This window comes from Dama dama, chromosome 30 (genome assembly GCF_033118175.1).
Source record: "Dama dama isolate Ldn47 chromosome 30, ASM3311817v1, whole genome shotgun sequence".
NCBI classification, from domain to species: Eukaryota; Metazoa; Chordata; class Mammalia; order Artiodactyla; family Cervidae; genus Dama; species Dama dama.
This window is the reverse complement of record NC_083710.1, coordinates 31,555,002-31,571,578: the sequence shown is the minus strand read 5'-3', so window position 1 is coordinate 31,571,578 and position 16,577 is coordinate 31,555,002. Positions and strand designations below refer to the sequence as shown.

At 42.8% G+C, this 16,577-nt stretch overlaps 1 protein-coding gene across 1 annotated transcript in view; it reads left to right on the top strand.

The window, feature by feature from the left end:
* The first annotated feature begins 285 nt into the window (after window positions 1–285).
* Window positions 286–16,577, top strand: part of KL (klotho) — a 39,508-nt gene continuing 23,216 nt past the window's right edge. The window contains exon 1 of the mRNA XM_061133192.1: window positions 286–1,107. Coding sequence (XP_060989175.1) covers window positions 286–1,107 — 822 coding nt within the window. The remainder of the gene's footprint in view (window positions 1,108–16,577) is intronic.

Genomic DNA, 16,577 nt, shown 5'->3' with positions numbered 1-16,577 from the left:
TGGCTGCCCCTGGGCGCAGAGAGGCACAGGTGCATTTTCTCCGACGTCCGAGAGCCGCGCCCGCTGCGCGGGGTCCACCATCGCGCCCCCTGCGCGGGCTCCCGCTCGCCCTTTGCGCCCCCGTCGCCCCCGCCCTCCCCTCATCCAGGGAGGCGGGGGGAGGCGCGGGGCCACAGGTAATCATTGCCAGCGGGGCCCGCGGGGGGAAGCGGGGGAGGGCGGCGCGGCGGGGCGCGGGCATAAAGGGGCACGGCGCGGCGCCCGTGCGCCCGGCTCCCGCGCAGCATGCCCGCCCGCGCCCCGCCGCGCCGCCTGCGGGCGTTGCCGCCGCCGCCGCCGCCGCTGTGGCTGCTGCTGCTGGCCCTGGGCGGCCGCCCCCTGAGCGCCGAGCCCGGCGACGGCGCGCAGACCTGGGCCCGCTTCGCGCGCCCTCCGACCCCCGAGGCCGCGGGGCTACTCCACGACACCTTCCCCGACGGCTTCCTCTGGGCCGTGGGCAGCGCCGCCTACCAGACGGAGGGCGGCTGGCAGCAGCACGGCAAAGGCGCCTCCATCTGGGACACGTTCACCCACCGCCCCCCGGCGCCTCCAGGCGACCCCTCGGCGGCCGGCTGGCCGTCGGGCGCCCCGTCGCCGCCCCCGCCCGCCACCGGGGACGTGGCCAGCGACGGCTACAACAATGTCTTCCGAGACACGGAGGGGCTGCGCGAGCTCGGGGTCACCCATTACCGCTTCTCCATCTCCTGGGCGCGGGTGCTCCCCAATGGCAGCGCCAGCGCCCCCAACCGGGAGGGGCTGCGCTACTACCGGCGTCTGCTGGAGCGGCTGCGGGAGCTGGGCGTGCAGCCCGTGGTCACCCTGTACCACTGGGACCTGCCCCAGCGCCTGCAGGACGCCTACGGCGGCTGGGCCAACCGCGCCCTGGCCGACCACTTCAGGGATTACGCCGAGCTCTGCTTCCGCCACTTCGGCGGCCAGGTCAAGTACTGGATCACCATCGACAACCCCTACGTGGTGGCCTGGCACGGCTATGCCACCGGGCGCCTCGCCCCCGGCGTCCGGGGCAGCCCGCGACTCGGGTACCTGGTGGCGCACAACCTCCTCCTGGTGAGTGCGAGGGGGCCAGGCGGAGGGCCACGCCGGGGAGAGGGCCCCTGGAGACGCCAGGGGCAAGAGGGGGTGCCAGTCAGAGGAGGCTCCATTGGAGCACACCTGTGCGGTTTCCTGGGGTTCACGCCCAGGGAGGGTGGGGGGCGCTGAGCTTCTTGGGCTTCCCAGGAAATCCTGGAGTCTGGAATGGGAGGGAAACCCCGCCGTGGGCGCGCCAGGGGACTGCCTTTTTTGAGGCCAACGCCAAAAAGAAATGGGGATTCGTTTCTCCCATGAGAAATGGGAGCGCCTTTCTCTTGAGGGTAGAGGATTCTTAGAGGTGAAATAGGTCTAGGAACGGCCGCCAGAGCACGAGGAAAGAAGTTTGCTCGGAAGCCACACAGACAGCATTGCTCTCTGCTAGAGTTTGTGGAGATGTCACGAGTTCAGTTTTAATCCAATAAGATCTGTCTTGCTTGTGGCACAAGTTCACACTGCAGCAAACTCGAAGATGTTAAAATCGCATCTCCTGCAGAGCGGAGGTTCAACTGTCTTTGGAAGTTCTTTCTGTGGCAGGATTGAGAACTACATCAGCCAACCTTACTTAATCAGCAGGAGTGTGAGGACCCCTTGTATAGTCTTAAACAAAGCTACCTAAGATACAGAAACTGCTAAAGGGCGATATAGATTGTGTCCTACAACAACTGTATGTCTGTGATGCTGTCTCCAACTGGAAGGATTCCTCAGGGATGAGATTATTAGCCTGACAAAATTGATTTTAACACCCTTGTGCAAAAGGCTTAATACATTTTGACAGAGGAGGAATTAATGTGCCATGATGAAGTTGTCTTCCAAAGAATTCTTTCACCCTTTTCTCCTTTACTCAAGTTTAGGTTCATCAATTTGAGGGTTCCTTTATAACATCAGTTGTTCATACACTTCGTAGTTTTGTATCATGAGAGAATATTTTAAATGTATATGTGCAAACATTTTAATAAATAGATTTAAATGTATAACATTTGGCAAAGTATTTTGGTGACTTATGCATCTACTGGAAGACCTATTTTTAAATTTAGAATTAAGCCACATATTTTGAACAAAGTCAAGATGAAGACTTGTTTCTACACACTTTTATTCGAAGCCATAGGTAATTGAGGCAGAACAGTTCCTAGGTCATTGAGTTGACTTACCACTCAGAGCTGCTGATTGTGTTGTAATAAGGGCTAATTAGATAGTGTGTCAGCTCCAAAAAACCCTGCTTGCTACTGCAGGTCATAAAAGAATGTTGAGTTTGTTTGACCAAAACTTGTGATTTCAGTGATTCCATATTGAGATATATATATATATATATATATATATATATATATATCTGAGTAAGATATATCTATATCTCTATCTATCTATCTATATCTCAGTAAGATACTTTGGAGCAGTGGTAATAAACTTGTTCAGTCTGTCAATTCTTTTAAGTAATCAGAAGACCCAAACAGCACCTGTTCATGATTGGTGATAGAAAACAATGGAAAAAACTGGTCCCTCTTTTGAAGAAAACATAAGCAAATTTCAGTTCATACCAGAAACAAGAGATTTGTGGGCCAACTGAAGGACCAAATAGACCATTCCTGCAAAATTACTATTGTAGATTTAAATCATATGAGTTCTATTTTTAGGATGCATGTAATAAACTCTGTATGAATACAAAACTCATCAATTGCTATTATAACCACTTACCCATTCATTTCATACATAAGATAAGGAACTGGGACTGCAGGAGCTTTCTGGTACTCTGGTAGATTAAATAGTCAACATGCTTTTGACTCTTGTGCCCACTTTTTGCCTCCCAATTAACTCCCCAGTTACATTTTTGTCTCCTTACCCAAAAACTTGCCAAACACTCACCATCCTTCCCAGTGGACTTTGTGTTCATAAGAAATTAGTAACAAGTGGACAGTTGCTTTTGCTGACGCTGCAAACATAATTACAGTTGCGGTAAAAAATTAATTTTGCTTTCACATATCTTTGGTTCAGAGTGTAGTCATTCTTGGATCTTATGAAGAAGTCAGTTGTTATGATCAAATATGATATCTTTAATTATTTCCTATGAGATATTTTCATTCTGATGTTAATATTCTTTCTTGGTATTTGTGTTACAGGGAGGGGATTATGGAAGTCTTGATCTTATTTGAAAAGATAAATCATATTCTCAGATTTTGGTAATGGAACATTTTGGTGATGGTAGTAGAACTTTTCAGCCAGGTTTTAGGTATTCCTGGTAGGGGCTACTGAGCCCTTAGCACATTTATTTACATTTGGGGATCTAATATTGGTGAAGGATCAGTCTGGCCAGCACCCCTCTCCTCCCCCTTTCTGTGTTTCCATTAATTTACAAGTAGACTAAGAAGACACCTTAGGGAGACTGGAAATTTGACATTCTGCACCACCCTCCACCCCCATCCTCTGGCACCAGATACTTAAGAATCATTGTCTGATGGCCTGGAAGACAGAGGCAGACCAGACAAACTGCAGGATGAATAGTGGGATGGGGAAGCTTTGCTCAGAATGGAGGTCTTCCTGTTTTGTGTGGGGTTTTGGTACTGAGGTCCCCTTGATAAAAATAGCCTCTCTGTGTGTATGTATGAGAGACAGAGACGGAGCCTGACAGAGCCAGAACTGACAGAAGGATTTCCCTGCAGAGCCCATGGAATCCAGACTGCTTTGCTCATCCAATTATAACCCGGAAAGAAGACATAACTTCTTCTCTCTGGCTTGAAGAGGGACTGCTGTGCCTTCACAGCTCTAGAAAGACGGGTCTTAATGGCTGCTGAAGAACTAGTGTTAAGGCCGGTAGTTGGAGTCCAGCTCCAACGGTGCCTGGGAGTTTTTGTTCTGCCCATGGGATTCTGGGGAGGACCAGGACCAAGATGAAGATACACAGGGGACTCCCAGGGAGTCTTGCCCATGTTTGTTCAGGGAACCTGTGACAAAAAGACAACTTCTTTTTTGGGGGGCAGAGGGGATATTTATTTATTTGACAGTGTTGGGTCTTAATTGCAGCACGTGGACTCTTAGTTATGGCTTGTGGGATCTAGGTCCCCAACCAGAGGTTGAACCTGGGCCCCCTGCCTTGGAAGCACAGAGTCTTAGCCTCTGGACCACAAGGAAGTCCCAAAAGACAGCTTCTTTTGCTTAAAGAGGTGGGGCTGGGAGATATTACTTTGCGCATTACATATAGTGCAGACCTGACTTGTGCTGACCATCAGTGCTCCTGTCAGCTGATCTGTCCACAGCATCTGTCCAATTCTCTTTCTTGACACACTTTCTTAGCTTGGCTTCCAGAACCCCACTGTCTCTCCCTTCTCCTCTCAGCTCACTGGCAACTTCTTCCCAGTTCCCTTTGCTTATTCCTCCCTATCATGTCTCTAAATGTTGGAGTGCCGGGTGCTCCCTCTTGGGGCCTCTGCTCTAGATTCACTCCAAATGAGTTCTTTGAAGACTCTATATCCTGATGACTCCAAATTTTGAGTCTCCAACCAGAACTTCTGCCCTGAGCTCTATACTCAGAGAGAGTGTAGAACTTATCCTCTTTGATGTCAAATAGACATGTCACATTTAACATCCAAAAGCAAATTCCTGTCTTCTCCATTTCCATCATGGTAGTTTTGTTCTTTCAGTTGGTTGGACACCAAAGCTTAACTTCTTCCTTTCTTTTAAATCTTATATTCAATCCATCAACCAATCCTATAGCTCTACTTACCTTCAAAATGTATACAGAATCCAGCCACTTCTCTCTTTATCTAAAACTCCAGGTCCAAGGCCCATCACTTTCTGCCTGGATCACTGGAACAGCCTAATGACTGATGTCCTTGCTTCTGCCCTTGCTTCTTGCCGTTTGCCATGGCGGATATTCCCAAGGATATCATTATGTATGAACAGGATAAAATCCCCTGTTTATTAAAATCACATTTTTTCTTTAAGAACTAGCTCACATGCTCCCTTTGGCCCTACACTCAAATGCCATCTGTTCCTTCTGTGGAACCCACAGTGCTTCACTCTGATGCCCCCTACCACACTTTTTCTTTCATTTAATCATTTGCTTCACTAGCCGGGTAGTTCCTTAAGTGAGGAAAACATGTTCATTTCCTCTATCCTAAAATGCCATCTTGCCCTTGGTAAGTGCTCAGTAAGTGACTTCTGGCTATTTAACAGCCTGACTTTGCCCTTATAAACTCATGTTCCTAGGATCTGTTCTCTTCATCAATTTTCTAGCCACTTTCTTATGGGACAGGGAGTATTAAATCCTAATCAGAGAGTAAGATCAGTAACTATAATGGTGCAGAATCTGACATTTTCAGTAAAAATTTAAGGTTCATCATCACATGTATGATTCCATTGTAAAAGTTTCCAAACAACTGAAAACTGTCTATAATCACTATGAAACATTATGACAAAGTTTTCAGAATGGGAGATGGGGGAATGCTCCTGGCTGGTTTTAGGGGATGTATTGAAAGTGGCTTTGTTATCTGGTTGAGCTGTCCTTCCCCAAGTAATAGTGGAGGCAATTTATTTATTAGATACATGTTCGAATTATAAGGCTATGTACTTTTGTGAAGCACTTTACCAATTTTTCACTCATTAAAATTTTTTGGAACATTGCTGGAATAATCAACTGAGTTGAATGTTAATGTATTTTATAGACTACTGAATTCAATAGTGTATTTAATCAGAAATGGTTAAAATATCTCCTGAAGAGCTTGACTCACTCTTCTTTGAATATCTGATTGAACATAATGTTTTTTGAAGGTCACAGTCAAGTCCAAGAAAAAATTTAAGAATAGGAAAAAAACTAATAAAATAATTTCAAAATCAAAGTAGTATTTAACAATGTCAATTCTTTTGAGTTGAAGAGGGAATACAAAGCATTCAAATAATGTCAATGTGCATTTCTCAAGTGCAAAATAACCAAATGCATAACCGTTTTACCTGAATATAGTAGTTAGTCATGAAGTTTGCACACAGAAGTCTTCTGAGTTATCTTAATTTTTCAAACAATATGATGTTCCAAGCCAGAATTTTAAAATTAATTTGTACAAGAAGTATGTTTCTTTGTAATTATTTCAGCAGCATTTGACTAGATTTTCAAATCAGTTTTGAAATCATCTACTTTACATAAAGCATATTACCGAATACCTTTTCTGGATGTTTAAAAGGAATGTTATCTTTTTAAGGCATAAAGGAAATTTTAGGTCTAGGAAGAGAATAAAAAACAAAATTGGGAGGACAAGAAATAAAGAGAGGGTAAGTAAAAATGCATATGGTTTCTGAATCCTTCAAGATCCACATCTTAGGAAACTACAAAGTGATACGTGTAATCTCAGTTGCTCAGTTGTGTCCAGCTCTTTGCGACACCATGGACTGCGGCACGGTAGGCTTCCCTGTCCATCACCAACTCTCCGAGCTTGCTCAAACTCATGTCCATCAAGTCAGTGATCTATATTTAAACAGATAAGCATAATTTAAATATATAATTATGCTTTATTTATATAATTATGTATTTATGTGCTTAAAAATAATTTAAGCATATATTTAAACAGATAAGCATAATATATTTAAATAGATAAGCTTAATCTACCTTTTATATGCTCTATCTTGATATAGTCTGGGTACAGAGATAAACTAAAGTATCACTATAGCTCTTCTATCTTGGGATAAACTCTTATTTATCCTTCAAAGACTTAACTCAAGTACTCCCCTTTTGCAGTAACAAGAGGCAGAGAATCATTTACTCATTTGTAGCTCTTTGAGGCCACAGACTGTATATCATATTTATTTTTAAATTTTTAGCACTTATCTCAGTCCTTGGAGCAGAGGAAATACTGATACCAGTTTTAATGAATGAATAAACACAGATGTAAAATAATCTTTACTTAATTCAGTATGTCCTTCTTTTCTTTTTTGTAAACTGAATATCTGCAATCTGCTTTCTCACCCAGTATCTGGGAAGGAGTTTTAAAAAGCTAGGAAGAACAAGGGAAACAATTTCTACCCAGACAGGAATGTGACCTTTGTGCATTTCCAAGGCAGATGATAGCTCCATTTTCATCCAGTGGACGGGGTGATAGGGAAGGAGGAGTATGTGACCCTGTGGGAGCTTCACCTGAAGGCTGCACGATCTCTTGCACTCACCTCCCATTGACAGAATTCAGTCACGTGGTGCAAGGCGCGGAGGCATACTGCAGCTGCGGAGCTGTGTGCTCAGCAAATCAATCGGGAACAGGTCATGAAGGACAAGCAGGGATCTCCCCCACACTGTCCACCTCTCAGATACATTGTGAGAATTAAAACAAAATCAGGTATGTCATCATGTTCTGAAAAATGTAAAGAGCTCTACAAGGGTGAGGTATGAATCTTTATAGTCAATAAAAGCAAAAGAACTTGAGAAGTGATCCTCTTGAGCTGTTTAGATGAAAGAAATTAGACAAATGCGTTAGAAATTGTTGCCTCACTTAACTTCATTCGTAACCCTCAGCATTCAGTGGGACAGTCTTTGCAGTTATTTCAGCAGCATTTGGCTAGATTTTCAAATCAGTCTGAGATGACCTGTTTTACATAAAACCTATTACCAAGTACCTTTTCTTGATGTTTAAAGGAAATTTACTAAATTTACTAAAATTTATGGCTGGTATAATTTGGTATATCAACTTAAATGTTTAGTTAACTTGCATGGCCCCAGTCTGAATAGATATTTTTTTATTAATAACATTACTGTTTGCAGTATGGATGTCAGAACATCAGCCATGAACCAGTATCATTTATAGTTTGATAAAATAGTCAAGATAAAGTGAAGCCAGTTTTATACATTAAGCCTTCCTTGGTGGCTCAGATGGCAAAGAATCTGGCTGCAATGCAGAGATTGCAATGCAATCCCTGGGTTGGGAAAATTCCCTGGAGGAGGGAATGGCAACCTGCTTCAGTATTCTTGCCTGGAGAATCCCATGGACAGAGGAGCCTGGCGGGCTATAGCCCATGGGGTCATAAAGAGTCAGGCACAACTGAGTGGCTAATGCTTTAAATATAATGGTTGAAGAGATATTATTTCCATGTCTGTAAATGCACTATTATTTGATAATTAGAATAAAAAGGCAACAGAGGAATCTTAGGTCAGATTTCTTCTCTGGACCAACTCCTTGCAGTTGTCCTGGGATCCTCTGCCTTCTGCTTGACGATTTCTAGCAAGAGCAACCCAGCTTCTCTCAAGTAGCCCACTTGATTTTATCTTTTATATTGGTTAGAAACCTGCCTCTATAGAGGACTCACCCCTGGTTGTCTCTGCCTTCCTCGTGTCAAAAAATAAATTGCTTTTTGTGGAGACAGCTTTTCAAATATCTGAAAAGGCCACTATGTTCTTCTTAAGTATTTTCTCCTTTATTCACATTCAGGGTCACGCCTCCAAGAAGAATTAGAGGGAGCTGCCAGTTAGTCAGGTCTCCTTCTTGGGGAGATACAGTGGGGCAGATAGGAAGATAGTTGAATTCTGAGAAAGCAAATGTGACCCTTGAGAGGCCTGTTTATCTTCTCACCCTTGAGGAGAAGGTGGGGAGGGAGAAGGAACAGTTGACCTCTCTGTTAATATCTCCCCAGGGGGGTGTGGCTTTGAACAGTGCAGAAGAGAGTTGGCTGTCTGTGGGACCTGCCCGTGGCCATCATCCTTACCAAGGGGCTGCGGATGGCGGAGATGACTGAGGACACCCGGGTTGGAAGGGTGTTCTGGGTTCTGTGTCCTGGGGTCCAGCTGTGCAGTCACACAGGGTGAAGCAATGCCCAGTTCACAGGATCAGTGGCTGAAGGGGCAAAGAGAAGGACGTGGAGGCTTCTCTTAAGATTCGATGTGCAAACCAAGTTTCAGCTGCCCCCAGGATTCAGCACATATTTCTTATTCTGGACACTGGATCATGGCCCTGCCATCCAAGACTGCATTGATGGCTTTGGCTGTCACCTTCCTGCGGACTCGGGTTGGTTTGAGGTCAGCTAAAACCTCTCAGGCTTTAACATTTTTCCGTGTGTGAATTGTTCTTAAACCAGATTTTCCCTGTCATGTCCTTTTGTTTTTTATTTTTAAACTTTTAATCTTATTAAATTTCATCCTCAATATGTAAAGGTGAGAAGAGGATATGACAGATGGTGAATACTTCTTAAAAATTGAACATCACCTAAATATATTAGGGTGAGCAGTTAAAGGAGTATCAGTGCACAGGCATAGTGGAATAGTGTTTGGCCATTAAGTTAATGTATGGTGATTAAAAAGTTGCACATGGTATGTTATTAAGAGAAAAATGCCATTTGCTGTATTATGCTTCTTACATATCTTAGCTGTGTGAGTGAGTGTGAATGAGTAGAGAGCATTCTCCAGATGCTGCCCTTTCCCCCAGCTTTTTCCCTGACATACCAAGCCTAGATTTGCTATCCCTGCTTTCTGCTTCATAAAATTCTGTCCTGCCCGTCTTATAATATTTTGCACATTTTATTGAAATGATTTTTTTTCTTGGTCTTCCTCCTGCAAAGATCTCAGCTTTGTGATGCCAGGAGTCATGTTTATATCACTTGCCATTTGGGGGTATTTCTAGATAATAGTGTTACGGGTAATTTGTTTTTTTTTCCTCTGGTTGTCTGGATTTTTTCTAATTGTTCTATAAGCAAAATGTGATACTTTTGTGGTGGAGAAGTCGTAAGTAGTGTTTCTGGGAAAAGATGGCAGATTGAATTTACCCATCGAATTTTTCTCTCTTGAAACCCCATTAAACTTCAGTAACTGTTACTTTCTCAGTTGTGTCCAACTCTTTGTGACCCCATGGACTGTAGCCTGCCAGGCTCCTCTGTCCATGGGATTCTCCAGGCAAGAATACTGAAGTGGGTAGCCATTCCCTTCTCCAGGGGATGTTCCTGATCCAAGGACAGAACTTGGGTCTCCTGCATTGTAGGCAGATTCTTTACCATCTGAACCATGAGGGAAACCCTTTAATAAGGTAACCATTAGCAAAGAAACAGTTAAAGAAAGGGGAATGGGCAAGGGGAGGGAAGGAGGGAAGGGAAATGGAGGAAGACCCAGAGTGGAGAGAAGAGGGTGGAAACAAAACTTTAAAAGCTGAGAAGCAGATGGTGGTGTATGCCTGACTCATTGGATCCAAGCAAGCTGACTACTAGATTGGCTGTGGGAGAAGCCAAGAACCAATCCTCCGATTGCAGAACCCCAGAGAATAGCAAGACCAGGTACTCTGGAATGGGTGCTGAAGGGCGTGGGTACTAAAGTGAGAACTGCTTGAAAGCTGTGTAAGAAACTAGATTTCTGGATCTCTTCCCCATCATCCCCACTGTTGGGCGTATGCCACCTCTCCACTCAAGGAGAAAACTCAAAGTGAATTTTCTGGAGCATATAAAATGGACAGTGTCTGGACTGAGGGACCTCAGGCATCTTTGAGGGCATGAGCACCATGCTGAAAGGAGGGACTAAGTGAGCATATAGCCTGGGAGTGGAGACCCGCACCCCTTTTCCCAGCCCCTCCTTTTATTCCACCCCCAGCTCTTCTTGCCCAACAGGCTCTTGGAATGTTGGCCATGTGACTTCTGCTCTCCAGGTAGGGACTGGAAGTATCTTCTCCTGGGAATCTATGAGCTCATGCAGAAAGACCTAAGACGCTGGTCCTAAAGTTTCCACAACAAAAAGGCGGAGACAGATCACTCCACAGTGAAGCTTGAAGTCAACACACCCCACCCACATGCTCAGATCTTCCAGTCAGGGTTGTTATTTCTCATTCTTAAACATGAGTAGACAATAAGGAATCAACAGGATCTGAGGAAAGTGTCTAGTGTGAAAGACTGAGACCCACTTAAATAGAGAGGAAAAAAAGCAACTTTTGGGGGAGAAAACTTGGAGGAAACTGAGAATATATGTGGAGAAAAAAAGATAGAAAAAAAAAGGACAGTCAAAAGATAAAGTTCTAGTTATACAAATAAGGAAGTCACAGGATGTAATGTACAGCTTTGTGATTATAGCTAGTACTGTATTGTGTATTTGAGAATGCTAAGGGAGGTTGATCTTAAAAGTTCTTGCAAGAAAAAAAAACTGTAACTGTGTTTGGTGATAAATGTTAACTAGACTTATGGTGATGGTCATTTCATAATATATACAATCTATGTTGTGTACCTGAAGCTAATATAACATTATATGTGAATTATATCTCAATAAAGAAAAATACATTTTAAGAAACCTCAGTAAACTCTTAAAGAGTTAAGAGAATATGTGGCATCTAGAAAATAGGAATAGGATGATACAATAAAATAGGTAGGGGGAAAGAACACATGGAAATTAAATATAGCAGAATTGAAAAATTTAATAGATTGGAAAATACAGGTGATAAAATCTCTGTAAGAATAGGGCAAGAAGGCAAGAAGATGGACAATTGTAGAATAAAAGTAAGAAAATTAGTGAACCATCCAGAGGTCCAACATTGAGATAACAGGAGTGGAAAGAGAAGGGTGCAATAGTGTGTCTGGGGACCTCATTGAACTATGCTTCTCAGTTCTGTATACTTGCATCCCACATAGTCTATGGGCTAGAACATGTGACTTGTTTTGTTCAATGGGACAGTAACAAGTGTGATGCAAGCAAAAACTTGATAACTACTTTCATGCAGGAAATTTTCTCTTTCTGGATAACTCTCTCTTGAACGTACCAGAGATAAGGGCCTCTCTGTAGGCCACCAATCCGACCTTCTGGCTCTCATTTCTCTCCGTAAAGACCCAATACAATATAGCAGGAACCAGTTCATGCTTCTCTTTTCATAGGAATTGGAATGCTTGAATCATTGCATCTGTAGCAGCATTCCTCCCAACTAAGACATTCCCCCTGGTTACTGCTGGTGAAATAATTAGCAATTAGGGCACCATCTTGTGACAGAGGTCAGTCTGCCCCCCTGAATATCACTCAGAATGGCATTTGCTTTGCCTTCTGGGAAATCAAGCCTCAGTTGGGTTTAGTTGGTCTTCAGAAGCAGATGTCAAAACAGCATTAGATGTGCAGGACATTTATTAATGGCCAACAACAGTAGAGTGAAAAGGGCGAGGAGCCAGAGAAGGCAGATGAGCCTTTAGGACATGATGGCTGTCTGACACATGAGCGTGGGAAGGAGGGGGCATGGGACGAGAAGAGTCTCAGATGGCAGTATAGGGCTGAGAACGATCCAACCAGGCCAATGAGGAGTTCTGAGTCATCATTCCCGTTGGAGGAGTCCATGGCTTGCAGGAACAGGTCTGCTTAGTACCCCTGGCTTGTTTCATTCATAAGGGAGTAGCCATTGAGAAGCATGGCCTCAGGGCCGGTGCAGTGGAGGGTGACGGGGGTAGCAACTGGTGCAATCCGTCAGTTATGCTTCTCACAGCAGGAAAACTGAGTGACACATTTTCACTGCTACCAAAAACACCAGCGAGTTATGCCATTTAGAAGAAAGGAATGAAAATTACTTCCAACCAGAATGTATTTACCTCTACTATCAGTCATTCATGAGTGTAGAATAATGAGATTTCAAGACATCCAGTCTCAGAAAATACATCTTGAACGCCTTATAGAGAAGTTATTGGAGGAAGAACTCCATGTAGCATGATATAGATGAGACGGAAGAAGACATAGAATGTTCAGAACAGTAGATATAACTTGGGGGCATGATGATGAATTGAAAATCTGCTGTGCAGCAGACCTAAGAGCAACCAGTCTGGAAGAGGGGACGATTCCAGAAGTGTGTCTCCAGGGAAAATATTGGAGGCTGATGTGACCTTGCAGAAGTTTGTGCTATTGGAAAGTGTAAGAAGAATTAGCCATAGGTGCAAAGAAAACCAAGGAAGTAAAAAAGCAATGCAATGATTAACTTCAAGGAAAACAAAAATGAGAATGGAAACTTAGCCTTAATTACCACATTAGAATGCCCAGCTGTGAGTCATAGTCGTGTTGGCAGAGTAATGTCAGTACTGAATATTATTCAGCCAGATTCTGCTGTATAACGACATTGCCTGGGTGAGAGAGCTAAATCCTCATCTACCCTGTCAGGAAGTCAACGCATCCTGTCTAAAGTAGGGAAGTGTGGAAATGTGCTATGTGCTTAGTCATGTCCAACTTTTTGCAACCCCGTGGACTGTAGCCCGCCAGGCTCCTCTGTCCATGTAATTCTCCAGGCAAGAATACTGGAGTGAGTTGCCGTTTCCTCCTCCAGGGGATCTTCCCGACGCAGGGATCGAAGCCATGTGTCTCGCATTGGCAGGTGGGTTCTTTACCACTGAGCCACCTGGGAAGCCCCTGGGAAATGTGTAGATATCAAAAGAAAATGTCATAAAAGTCATAGATGGCTACCTCTGGGGAGGTAACTGGGGACAATGGAGGTGGGGAGTAGGGCAGGAAACTATGATTATTATTTTAAGTTGCCCAAAAATTAAAAAAAGAAATATATTTTACCATCACTTAATTTTGTTGTTATAGCACATATTTGCAGCATTTCAGCCTGGAGAATTATTTTTGAATCAAGCTTTGAGGTATTTCCCAATTTTCAGATTAATGCTGTCTGAGTCTTCATCCTTTCGATAAAATAAAAATGTTGAAAAGAAACAGGGCCATGAGTAAACTCTATAGGGTATTGTTAGTCACATTCTCCCAAGTGGACTGTCTCCCACTAATCATGTTTCAAACATCTATCAGTGTTTGACACCTAACAACAAATCAGTAAATTTTTGTTTAATCAATAAACACTCTTAAAATATGGCCCTTCAAGCATTATTCATATATCTACAATAGTATCCTTGCATATGTCTGACTTTTCTTCTTCTTGACCCCAAGAATATTCCAAGAAGAACTGACAGTTGTCAAAACTGTTACATTGAGAGTCTATTGTGTTTCCAGACAAGCTATAAAACTGTAAAAAAAATTAATTGGGTGCTGGTTTGGCACTTATTTCATGAATCCATGTTGCTTCCTCATTTTCCTCTCTTCCTGTACTGATGTATTTTTATTAAACTGCTATGTAATTTTGCTCATGGGTCTGTTGTTTCTGAAATGCATATTTTATTCCCTGTTAAAAATTAAGAACTTTTTCAATCTTCAAGCACCTTATGTTCGGTGATCCCTCAAAGTACTGGATGGCCGTTTCATAATTATAACTGCAAATCCTTTTGGTAGGTCCTTTTTGGAGATGATGAATTTGGAATGGCATGTAGTCTCCTGGAGTGCTTTCCTCCTGCTGTGATTAGGAATCCAAGTCTAGAACATAGTCTGAGGATAGATACGATAGAAGGGCAAGAGGCAACAGAGTCAAACATGCAAACAGTAGTTAAAAGGACTCTCCAGGATAGATAAAGACAATCTAAGAAAGATCTGGAAGATTAGAGCAGGCCTGGTGGTCTTCAGGAGACACAACAAAGGCAGTGGATTAAGGAAGTTAGATAATTAAAATGATCAGTCAATCTCCCAACGCAGTGCTGATGGTCAAATCAACTTTATTACATTGAGGGTAATAAACTGATTTTTAGAAATAGATGTCTTTTGTGCAAATAAGCTCAACCACTTGAATATCATTGAATGTTTGTGCCTGTTGTACACGTCATGCACTGTATACGCAGCTTGTAGCCCTAGATTTTATTTCACATAGATACAGTTCTGCTGAGCAAGCTCAGAGTAACATGGGGGATGATATCTTGATGAATTCATGCCTGGCTGGGTGACCTGCTGAGAAGTGTAATGCCTAACAGGGTAAAGAGGTTGTTTCACTTGAGTGAAGTGGGCTGATGTGGGGGAAGTTGTGGCCCTTGGGGAGCACGTACCTCAAGTAAACCTCTGTCAGGAGGGAGGAGGGATGGTCCTGTGAGATTCTCTGATTGTAAAAGAAGCTAGAAACTTAGAATTTGGAGTGAAGTTTCTTGATTTTTAAAGGCCATCTCAAAAAAATAAAAGTAAGCCTGATATGGGTTTCCCAGGTGACACAGTGGTAAAGAATCTGCCTGCCAGTGCAGGAGATGCAAGTGACTCGGGTTCGATCTCTGGGTCGGGAAGATATTCTGGAGCAGGAAATGGCAACCCACTCTAGTATGCTTGCCCAAATCCCATGGACAGAGGAACCTAGTGGGCTGCAGTCCATGGGGTCGAGCAACTGAGCACATACACAAGTCCCTAATGAAGTGACTGACTTCCTGGTAAATCAACATAGGGGATAGCTTGTTCCGCATAAGGTGTTCCCATGCCTATAATTTTGACCAGTTTTTAAGTATTTTTCTCTTAAATATGAATGGATGGCAAGTCATCAAAAGATATTTAAGGAAAGTGCTCAACATGAAACAGTGAGAATAAAATAAATACCCAGAAAAACAAACCAGGAAAAAACACATTATGCAGGAAATTGAATACACACAGACTGAAAGAGGAAGAATCAGAGAATATTAAAACATTCTTGAACATCAACAAGGTGATTGCTGACATAAAATGTTTAGTAAAAAGATCGAAAGATAGAGGAAAAGAAATGCCTCCAAAGTAGTACAAAATGACCAAGAGCTGGAAATATTAAAGAAAGGGGAAAAGATTTAAAATATTAAACACACAAGTCCAACGTCAAAGTAATAGGAGTTCCAGGAAGAAACTAAGGCAATGGAGAGCAGGAAATTAAGAACTAATACAGGAAAATCCTCCAGAACTGAAGAACACAAGACTTTAGCTTTAAAGATCCTTCTGAATTCCTTGCACAATGGATGCACAGTTCTGTTAGGGGTTTAGAAAGCTTGTCTTCTGTGTAATCTATCTCAAGAAGCTAAGGCATGTATCAACAAAATTACAGAGTAAATGGGGAGAAATCGGATCTAGAAAACTATGACTATCATCAGTAAGAAATAAAGAAAAATCCTAGGATGAGAGCAGTTCTAGACAGCATCTAGTCCAGGTGGAACCAAAAGGATACAAGAGAAGGAAGAACTCTAAGTGAAAAAGCAGAATCAGTAGAATAGAGGGTGTGGTAGTGAATATGATGGAGAATCACAAAAACATTAAAACACATAGGAAATATTACACAGATTTAATAATGAGGTGATTATTTATTCAAGGGAAAACAAGAAGCTGTACAAAAGAAAGGGAAATGCTATAGACTCCTATCTGGCTCTGCAGTGAACAATAATATGAGATCCTGGGTATGGCTATTGATTAATGATTTGAATAAGAGCAAACATTTGGAAGAATGACGGAAGAAAATTGAGAGGTGTGAAAGTTGGCTTTTCGATTACTATGATGAATTATTAAATGTTGGAAGAAGCATATTATTTAGAAATATGGCAGTAATTACTAAAAGAAACAGCAAAAAGTTAAATGTAGTTGTCTGCAGGGAGCAGAAGTGGGAGTTTGAGATGGGGTAGGAAAGATGTTTCCTGTTTTTCATAAGCCTCTGATTTTTAAACTACATGAATGGATTTATTAA